Source organism: Capricornis sumatraensis, chromosome 15 (genome assembly GCF_032405125.1).
Source record: "Capricornis sumatraensis isolate serow.1 chromosome 15, serow.2, whole genome shotgun sequence".
Lineage (NCBI taxonomy): Eukaryota > Metazoa > Chordata > Mammalia > Artiodactyla > Bovidae > Capricornis > Capricornis sumatraensis.
Genome location: NC_091083.1, coordinates 63,379,433 through 63,390,361, shown reverse-complemented (window position 1 = coordinate 63,390,361; position 10,929 = coordinate 63,379,433). Strand labels below are relative to the sequence as shown.

Below are 10,929 nucleotides of genomic sequence, written 5' to 3'. Positions count from 1 at the left end.
GCTCACTGGCTCATGTTGGACACCTGCAATCGTTGGAGGCTGTGATATCCTCTGTTTATTGATATGGCAGAAAATAGTTCATTTCTCACAGTCATCTCTCAAGAGCTAAAACGAGATCTGAGAAGCTAGCACTGCAGGCACTGTGACAGAGTTGGGGTGGGCTGTGCTTTGCATTTCCATGTCCCCTGGGAGGCCCATACCACTCCCCACCTTTCCTGAGAGGAGTTTGTGGTGAACACAGAAGTACTCAGGCTCTGCCTCCCTGCAGTCTACCACTGGCTCTGTGACCTTGGGCACACACCTTGCCTCGAGGTGTCCCAGTTTTCAGGAGTTAGTAATGAGGGCGGGGCCTTATGATGGATCACGTCCCTTCAGCTGGTTTAGGCGGAGCAGTGCAGGCTGCAGAAGTCAGCGGATGAGAAGAGCGTCAACACGTTGACCAGCGGGAACATGACAACCGCTCCCAGGAGCGAGCCCAGCTGCACCGCCGCCCCGCACCACAGGAGGGCGCTGCGGCTGTGGTCGCGCAGGATCACACCCAGCATCACCTTGACGTAGCTCAGACAGCCAGTGAACAGCACCCAAGAAGCCACCTGCAGAGACACGTTGGGAGAGATGCTGAGTGAAGGTGACTTTGGGGTGAGCCCCAGGGGCAAAGGGCACTTCTAGGGTGACCTAACATGGCTAAGAGAACCCCATGGAATAGCCTCTAAGTGCAAGGAGAGCTAATGGGGCCCCCTGAGTTGACCTCCCCAAGGATAAAGGAGAACCCAATGGCTTTCCGTCCCCCATGATCAAGTCAGGACTTCCCTGGTAGCTCAGCTGGTAAAGAATCCACCTGCAATGCAAGAGAACCCAGTTCGACTCCTGGGTAGGGAAGATCCCTTAGAGAAGGGATAGGCTACCCACTCCAGTATTCTTGGGCTTCCCTGGTGGGTCAGACAGTAAAAGAATCCACCTGCAATGGGGAGGCCTGGTTTTGAGTTCTGGGTTGGGAAGATCCCCTGGAGGAGGGGATGGCAACCCAAAGTTGCCTGAAGAATCCCCATGGACAGGGGAGCCTGGTGGGCTACAGTTCATGGAGTCACAAAGAGTCAGACACGGCTGAGCAACTAAGCACAGCGCAGCATGATCAAGTCAGGGGCAACTGGGAGAAAGCTACTGCTGCCATACACGTAGTGCAGTGTGGCGTTCATGGGAGAGTCTGGACTGTCACCTTGGACCTGCCAACTAACCTTCTGAAGCCTCTGTTCCCCAATAAGAGCATCCCGCCTCCTCCCCACACCCACCTTGGGCTTCCTGAGCAAGTAACCACAAAGCACTTGGCCAATAGAAGGAGCTATACTCTGGGTCTCCTAGGCCTTGGCTAGGTAGAGGTGGGAGGGGGATAGCGCCACAGTCCAGGCACTCACGATGAGGACTTCTCCGCCCCAGTGGCCCTGCATGAGGGGGCAGGGGCTCATCACAGCCATGGCCATGTTATAGGCTCCGAAGCTGGTCCCGAGCACTGTGAGGACTCCCAGGAACGGCAGAGACCTAGGACAGAGTTGGGGGGATGGGGCGTGATTGGAGGAGTGAGAAGCCTGAACATTTGCCCCTACTCCCCCACCCGGCCCGAGCTCCAGGGGGCCACATGGAGTGGTCAGCTTCTCCAGGTTTAGAGGTTAGACCCATGGGGAAACTTCCAGGCTACCCAGTTCAAGTGCATCAGTGAGGTTTCTGAGATCAAGACTGGCACAAGTCATCCTGAGAATTAACAGCAGAGCCCAGCATCCCAGTGGGAGAAACCAAACAGATTCTGGGGCTATACAAGCCTGGTTCAAATCTCAGTTCTTCCTGCAAGACTGGGCCCTAAGCCTCAGTTTCTTCACCTGTGAGATGAGTCTTATGTGGCTGGGAGAATGCAGGGGAGCAGAGTGTGTAGGGCCTGGCCCTGGTTGTGGGCCCACCTGGTACCATCTGTTGCTATTTCCTCCTGCAACACCTCGCACCCACTCTAGGAAGTTGGGCAGATGAGTGGGAGGCTTGGATCATGGCACCGTGACTGTAGCGTGTACTGTGCAGCCTTGGGTGACCCTTCCTCCCTCCAGCCTCAGCTCCCTGGTCCACAAGATGAGATTCACATGATCCGGGGGCCCTGGTAGCCAGCTCAGAGGCACTGGTAGCCTTCCATGTAGCCCTTGGTCTGGACATCATCCTTCATTTGAGGCCTTTTCCCCGGGATCTCCCCATCCACACTGACAGGTTAGAGTGGAGGGCTGCCTACCTCTAAGGACACTTTCTGTCTCAGGATTCTTGGATTCCTGGACTCTCAGATTCTATATTTCTAACATTCTGGGCATCTCAGAGTCCACAGATCTGCAGTCTCTGGTCTGTTCCTTCAGAGATCTCCAGCTTCGCTCCACAGTTTTCAAACCCAAGGGAGAAAACTCAGCTTTCTGGAAAACTGACATCTGTCCAGCTCTCCCATCCTCATGATCCCTCCTTCCCTGGCAGGGGGTGGGGGTGGGGTGAACAGGACTAGGGGAGGTGGGGATGGCAGGTGGGGATGGGCAGGGCTGAGAGGCAGTAAGGACAGGCAGGGCAGAGGAGCAGGTGGGAGGCAGGGGGGACCTAAAATTTCATGACCCCAAGGTGGGTGTTTCTCCTGTGGAGGTCTGAAGCCCCTGCATCAGAACCACTTAAGCTGCTTATTAAAATTTGGAACCCCAGGCCTCAATCTAGGCTGACTCAATTTGCATTTTATCAATTTGCCCAGCCATTCTTCTAGAATTACAGCTGTAAGAGGGCTAGCGTGGACTGGAGGCAGGAGGGCAGGACTCAAATCCTGGGAATTAGACCAGAGCAAATGCTTTCTCCGAGCCTCAGGGTTTGTATTTGTAAATAGGAGCCTCGCTTCCAGCCTGCTGATTCCTCCTCCTGGGCCAGTGGTGGTGAACGGAGACCTGACCTGCACCAGGCACTCACTGCTCTAAAAGCTTGACACAATTAGCCCCCAGCAACCTAAGAAGAGCTATTATTATCCCCATTTTCCAGATTAGATTCCTGAGGCCCAGAGAGGTGTCTAGTATCACAGAGCTTGCAAGTGGCAGAGCCGGGACTTGAACCCAGGCAGTTGAGCCCCAGACACCGTGTTCTTAACTATCCCACCTCCAGCCTGATAGGTAGGCGCGGTGGATTCTGGGTTCTGACACGAAGTGCACCCCCAACCCGAGCTCTCCAGGGCCGGGTGCGGGCAGACCTGTTAGGCAGAAAAACGCAGAGGAAGCAGGTGAGAGGGCTGGCCATGGAGCTGAGGGTGGCAGACAGGTGGTAGGCCACAGGCCCGTAGGACAGGCAGGAGTAGGTCTGCACCGAGGGCAGCACGCCGTTGGTGAGCGCGTTCACGAAGGCCACCAGGACGTAGATGAACGCCAGCGGGGCCAGGTGCCGGGGGGCCGTCTTCTCCTCCGGAGCGCCCTGGGCCTTGCCGCTCTCCTCTGGGGGACCCAGGTCCTTCCCTTCCTGCGGCCGGATGGAGTTGAGGGTGACCTGAGAGGTGAGGAGGTCTTCTATGGAGGCTTCCCAGCGCTTGGGTTGACGCTGGAGGAAAAAGAAGGCCACGAAGCAGCAGGCCATCATGAAGGAGAGCAGGAGGAAGAAGACCAAGGGCGAGAAGTTGGCGGGCAGGTAACGGCTTTCCAGGTGGGTCACGGAGGGTGCTCGCCCAGCGAGCTCAGACGCCAAAGTGCTGCTAGCTCCCTGGGAAAGACAAAACCAGGGCCAGTCAGATCCCTGGGTGATTTTTTTTACAAACTGAAGGTTTGTGGCAACCCTATGTCGAGCAAGGCTATTGGTACTTTTTCCAACAGCATTTGCTCACTTCCTGCCTCTGGGTCACATTTTGGTAATTCTTGAATTATTTCAAACCCTCCATTAGCAAAAAGATTATGACTCACTGAAGGCTCAGATGATAGTTGACTTTTTTTTGGCTGCCCCACGCAGCTTGTGGGCTCTTCATTGCCTAACCAGGGATTGAACCTAGATCCCCTAAAGTGGAAGCTGAGTTCTAAACTCTGGATCACCAGGAAATTCCTAGATGGTTACCACTTTTTAGTAATAAAATATTTTAAAATTATGCTATGTACATTGTTTTTTTAGACACAGTGCTATTATACACTCAATAGATGACATATAGCGTAAACATAACTTTTATAGGCACACAAAAAGTTAGTGTGACTATCGTTAAGCTGAGATGTGTGCTTTATCGTGGTGGTCTGGAACCAAATCTGTAATTGTCTCCGAGGTCTGTGTGTATACAATAAATACTAGGCATTATCATTATTATGTAAGTGATGGATAATATACGCACAGCTACTATGGTGAGGATAATATATCCTCACACTGACTCGCTCACTGCGCACCAGCACTGGGTCTGTATCAGCTTGTGTGTGTCCCCTGACAGCGCCAGTGCAGTCCCCACTTTACAGAGCATGGAGGTGTCAGGACAGAAGCTACAGCTCCGCCCACTCAATGCCCTCCAGGGCTGGCAACCGAAAATACGCATATTCAAAGATGGGGCTGGGTTGAGACAGAAGAACAGCCCCATCCAAAGCCGCTCTGTGGCGACTGTTTTCAAGAGATATCATGCATCTAGATTTATGTGAAATTTCAAAACATTTGAATGTTATTAACTAATTCAAACTCTCAAAAAAAAAAAAAAATCTTGCCTGTTATGGTGGCCCAGGCCACTGGTTTGCAGCCATTGCTGCACTGTGGTTTGGATAATATCAGACATATACATTGTCCCATATCCAGTGAGAAAGTTTGATGCTGTAAACACATGGGGTAACGTCCAAACATTTATCAACGTCTAAAATCTGTGGTTCTCCGCCTTGGTTGTACATTAGTGGCAGCTGGGGAATTTTCAATAAAGACACGTTCACAATCCCTTATCTGCAATTCTAAAATCCGAAAGGCTGTGAAAGTCAGAATGTTTTCGTGACTTGGTTGACAGCAACATTTGAACTGGATTTGAAGCTGTTTATAGCCCTCATCTGCCTGTGGGGCATGAATGCCCTGGGCTGTGGGCTGTGGGCATCGCTGTGCCCATTGCCGTGTCACAGGCTCTGTCTTAGACGTGGGGTAAGTGTGTTCTACAATCTGACACTCCAGATTTCAAAGTACACCTGACCGCAAGGATTTCAGAGGAGCCCCACCCTAGATATGTATGTGTCTCAGCAGCGCCCCCAAGTGATCGAAAGTGCTGTCGGGTCAGGAACACAAGTCCACCCAACATCTAGGGAACACCAGCCCTTGGTAAGATCTTGTTTGTGACCAAGGACAGAGCTGCAACGACCCTGAGAGATGCCAGGTACCTGTGGGCTGTCCACGTTCCTAGTGGTCTCAGGGCTCAGGGTGGTGGCCGATATCTCCGTGACGTTGACGCAGGTGGTGAGACCTGAGCCCTGGGCGAGAGCCACCAGTGCAGGCAGGAGGCCGCTGAGTCCTTCGCCCACAAAGAAGGTGGTGAGGTAGTAAGTGGGCAGCCTGCTCATGAAGGGCAGGAAGGTGACAGAGGAGGTGCAGTCCACCAGGGCCAGGAAGAAGGTGAGCACGAGGAAGGCGATGCTGTGCCGGCTGCCCAGCACCCAGGAAGTGACGTTCCAGAGGAAGGCGAAGAGGGTGCAGGCGATGGTGCCCACCCCCAGCACGGTGAAGACAACGGCCACCTCGGAGAGGCAGCCAGGCCGGAAGTGATGGAGCAGGGTGACCAGCAGGGGGCCGATGTTGGCCAGCTGGATGATCACTGTGAGGTAGGAGGGCAGATACCAGCCCTCCGGGAGCTCTGCCACCAGCAGGGGCAGCTCCACCCAAAGCCCGTTGATGGCCACCCAGGAGCCCATCCCGAACGTGCAGACCAGCAGGTGTATCAGGAAGGCCATGGTGACGTCCGCCCTGGGCCGGAGGCAGCTCCCTCCGCAGACCAGCCTGCAATGTGTTTGACAGAGAAGAATATCAGGTGAGCCAAGTCACGTGCATCATATAGCAGACGACTGTGCTTCTGGGCCCAGGGTTTTCTCTTATTACTCCCCTCTCCATGGACACCTTGGCTTTTTATTAGCAGAAAACATGGAAATCCCTTTATAACTAACCTTTCAGCAGGGAAAGCTTTCCTCATCATGACTCCTAAATCCAGAGTCCACAAAAGAAAAATTCGATACTGAAGGAGGAAACAGACAGAACAGGCTCCATCTTGGGCCAGACTGTGGACTTTGAGCTATATGCCCAGTATCTCTGGAAATGAAATACCAACTGGAAAACCAGAAACCCCCACCCATGGAAGAGCCCCAGGGCTCGTACCTCGACTCTCCCTCACCTAAAAGAATACCCTAATTGTCTGTGTAACCGAATAGAATCATAAATTCTATTATGCTTATTGGGGTATGATCACAGGCCTATTGATAATTGTCCACTGTTAACTACCTAGGCCCTAAGGCATATGAATCACAGGTTAAGATTGTATCTTTCTTTTCCTTTGTTCAGACTAGTTTCAGGGAATTTGGGGAGGTGGGTTTGGGCACGTTCAGTTAGGGTACATAAGGTTTTCACAAAAACTGATCGGGGTCCTTGGCTAAGAGGAGACTCCACCTTGGGCCCGCTGGTGTAATAAACTGCACTCCACCAGCTGCATTGTTCTTCTGAGTGTGTTTGTTTCTCGGAACACGTGGCTACAACAATACATTCTACTGCATAAATATTAGAACACACAAAAGCAAACAAATAAAACAGCCTCTGCAAAAAATGACGAAAAAAGACCAACAAGAAGATCAAAAGACAGACGATATCCTGGGGGAAAATACTGCAATGTAAGGCACAGACAAAAGGTTCATCTTCCTAATATGTCAAGAGTTTTTACAGATTAAGAACAAAAAGACCCAATAGAGAAGCTGACATAGGATATGAACAGTTCAGAGGGAAAAATACAAGTAAGTCTTAGACTGTCCCCTTCATTCACCATGGGAAACATCAATCAACGATGACTCCATTTCCCACCGTGAGATTGTTCCAAAGCCATGAGTTATACACGAGGTTACTATTTCTTGCAGTCTTGTTGATAACAGCAAAACATAAGAGACAACCTTTGTGCCATTCACAGAAGAGGGGCTAGTGGAAGAGATGAGGGCCTGTTGGAATAGCACACACCTGTTACAAAGAGAGAGAGGTGGGAGAGCTCACTGGCTGATGGATGGTGACAGGCCTCAAGGCTGAGTTGATAAGTGAACAACGTCAAGGCAGGTGGACAGAGTATGGTCTTTTGGACTTAGGGGAAGAGGAGGAAGAATGTGTTCTCTTTGTATTCGCACAAAGCAGGCTTTGAAGGACACATAGAAACTGCTGGGATATTTGCAGCATCTCAGTGTAGGTCTTTTTATATAACTTTGATTTGTGAACCATGTAAACACATCACACTATCTGTTACAAAAATATGGTTATCTGATATAAAATTCCAGTCTGGAATTATTCTTCTCAAATTATAGAGCTCCATCTCTGGACAGGCCCTTGGAGACCGCCTGACTGTAGCCCTCTAGAGCCATGCTGTGACTGTTTAAGTAAAGTGAAGTGAAAGTTGCTCAGTCATGTCTGACTCTTGGCAACCTTATGGACTATACAGTTCATGGGATTCTCCAGGCCAGAATACTGGAGTGGGTAGCTGTTCCCTTCTCCAGGGGATCTTCCCAACCCAGGAATCAAACCCCGGTCTCCTGCCTTGCAGGCGGATTCTTCACCAACAGAGCCACTAGGGAAGTCCAAGAATACTGGAGTGGGTAGCCTCTCCTTTTTCACTAGCTTCCCAATTACCTGTGTCACACCACCTGTGCTGTTACCCTCAGTCTAAGAAGAAACAGTGCAGAGGATTTGTCAACTGAAAAAAAATCAGCATCTCACAACATAAGAGCAGTGAGTTTCAGCTTTATTCAGGGGCCCTATGAAGGAAAGCTATGACCAACGTAGACAGCATATTAAAAAGCAGAGATACCACTTTGCCGGCAAAGATCTATCTAGGCAAAGCTATGGTTTTCCTGTAGTCATGTATGGATATTAGAGTTGGACCATAAAGAAGGCTGAACACTGAAGAATTGATGGTTTCGAATTGTGGTGTTGGAGAAGACTCTTGAGAATCCCTTGAACAGCAAGGAGATTAAACCAGTCAATCTTAAAGGAAATCAGTCCTGAATATTCATTGGATGCTAAGCTGAAGCTCCAGTACTTTGGCCACCTGATGCAAAAAGCCAACTCATTGGAAAAGACCCTGATGCTAGGAAAGACTGAAGGCAGGAGGAAAGGGGCGACAGAGGATAAGACGGCTGAATGGCATCAATGACTCAATGGATATGAGTTTGAGCAAACTCTACGAGATGGTGAAGGACTGGGAAGCCTGGCATGCTGCAGTCCATGGAGTCCCAGAGTTGGAACGACTGAGCAACTGAACAACAGCAATGTGAGGATTATAGCCAGGAAGACAGCCTCTCAGGTCTGAGGAACTGCTCCAAAGAGGCAAGGGAGGAGCCAGGATACATATGAATTTGTTGTTGGGAGTTATATGTGGTCAGAAAGCAGGGAAAACCGCTAGACCATTCAGGTATGACCGAAATCAAATCCCTTATGATTATACAGTGGAAGTGAGGAATAGATTTAAGGGCCTAGATCTGATAGATAGAGTGCCTGATGAACTATGGAATGAGGTTCGTGACATTGTACAGGAGACAGGGATCAAGACCATCCCCATGGAAAAGAAATGCAAAAAAGCAAAATGGCTGTCTGGGGAAGCCTTACAAATAGCTGTGAAAAGAAGAGAAGCGAAAAGCCACAGAGAAAAGGAAAGATATAAGCATCTGAATGCAGAGTTCCAAAGAATAGCAAGAAGAGATAAGAAAGCCTTCTTCAGCGATCAATGCAAAGAAATAGAGGAAAACAACAGAATGGGAAAGACTAGAGATCTCTTCAAGAAAATTAGAGATACCAAGGGAAGATTTCATGCAAAGATGGGCTCGATAAAGGACAGAAATAGTATGGACCTAACAGAAGCAGAAGATATTAAGAAGAGGTGGCAAGAATACACAGAAGAACTGTACGAAAAAGATCTTCACGACCTGGATAATCACGATGGTGTGATCACTCATCTAGAGCCAGACATCCTGGAATGTGAAGTCAAGTGGGCCTTAGAAAGCATCACTACAAACAAAGCTAGTGGAGGTGATGGAATTCCAGTAGAGCTATTTCAAATCCTGAAAGATGATGCTGTGAAAGTGCTGCACTCAATATGCCAGCAAATTTGGAAAACTCAGCAGTGGCCACAGGACTGGAAAAGGTCCGTTTTCATTCCAATCCCAAAGAAAGGCAATGCCAAAGAATGCTCAAACTACCACGCAGTTGCACTCATCTCACATGCTAGTTAAGTCATGCTCAAAATTCTCCAAGCCAGGCTTCAGCAATACGTGAACCATGAACTTCCTGATGTTCAAGCTGGTTTTAGAAAAGGCAGAGGAACCAGAGATCAAATTGCCAACATCCTCTGGATCATGGAAAAAGCTAGAGAGTTCCAGAAAAACATCTATTTCTGCTTTATTGACTATGCCAAAGCCTTTGACTGTGTGGATCACAATAAACTGTGGAAAATTCTTCAAGAGATGGGAATACCAGACCACTTGACCTGCCTCTTGAGAAATCTGTATGCAGGCCAGTAAGCAAGAGTTAGAACTGGACATGGAACAACAGACTGGTTCCAAACAGGAAAAGGAGTACATCAAGGCTGTATATTGTCACCCTGCTTATTTAACTTCTATGCAGAGTACATCATGAGAAACGCTGGACTGCAAGAAACACAAGCTGGAATCAAGATTGCCGGGAGAAATATCAATAACCTCAGATATGCAGGTGACACCACCCTTATGGCAGAAAGTGAAGAGGAGCTAAAAAGCCTCTTGATGAAAGTGAAAGAGGAGAGCGAAAAAGTTGGCTTAAAGCTCAACATTCAGAAAACAAAGATCATGGCATCCGGTCCCATTACTTCATCGGAAATAGATGGGGAAACAGTGGAAACAGTGTCAGACTTTATTTTTTTGGGCTTCAAAATCACTGCTGATGGTGATTGCAGCCATGAAATTAAAAGATGCTTACTCCTTGGAAGAAAAATTATGACCAACCTAGATAGTATATTCAAAAGAAGAGACATTACTTTGCCGACTAAGGTCCATCTAGTCAAGGCTATGGTTTTTCCAGTAGTCATGTCTGGATGTGAGAGTTGGACTTTGAAGAAGATTGAGTGCCAAAGAATTGATGCTTTTGAACTGTGGTGTTGGAGAAGACTCTTGAGAGTCCCTTGGACTGCAAGGAGATCCAACCAGTTCATTCTGAAGGAGATCAGCCCTGGGATTTCTTTGGAAGGAATGATGCTAAAGCTGAAGCTCCAGTACTTTGGCCACCTCATGCGAACAGTTGACTCATTGGAAAAGACTTTGATGCTGGGAGGGATTGGGGGCAGGAGGAGAAGGGGACGACAGAGGATGAGATGGCTGGATGGCATCACTGACTCGATGGATGTAAGTCTGAGTGAACTCCGGGAGTTGGTGATGGACAGGGAGGCCTGGCGTGCTGCGATTCATGGGGTCGCAAAGAGTCGGCCATGACTGAGCGACTGAACTGAACTGAACTGGATACATGAAAGTGAAAGTGAAAGTGAAGTCGTGTCCGACTCTTTGCGACCCCATGGACTGTAGCTTACCAAGCTCCTCTGTCCATGGGATTTTCCAGGCAATAGTACTGGAGTGGATTGCCATTTCCTTCTCCAGAGGATCTTCCCGATCCAGGGATCAAACCTGGGTGTCCCGCATTGTAGACAGATGCTTTACCGTCTGAGAAAAGATTAATGCCAGTCACACACCCACA

General features: G+C 49.4%; 1 protein-coding gene across 1 annotated transcript; it reads right to left on the bottom strand.

Annotated features, from left to right (window-relative positions):
* Positions 1-380: 380 nt before the first annotated feature.
* On the bottom strand, positions 381-5,924 carry SLC52A3 (solute carrier family 52 member 3). The gene is made up of 4 exons (XM_068987875.1): positions 5,358-5,924; positions 3,242-3,741; positions 1,413-1,536; positions 381-593 (listed from the first exon to the last, which is right to left on the bottom strand). The coding sequence occupies exons 1-4, from the start codon at positions 5,922-5,924 to the stop codon at positions 381-383; spliced, it is 1,404 nt and encodes a 467-aa protein (XP_068843976.1).
* Between the last annotated feature and the right edge of the window lie 5,005 nt (positions 5,925-10,929).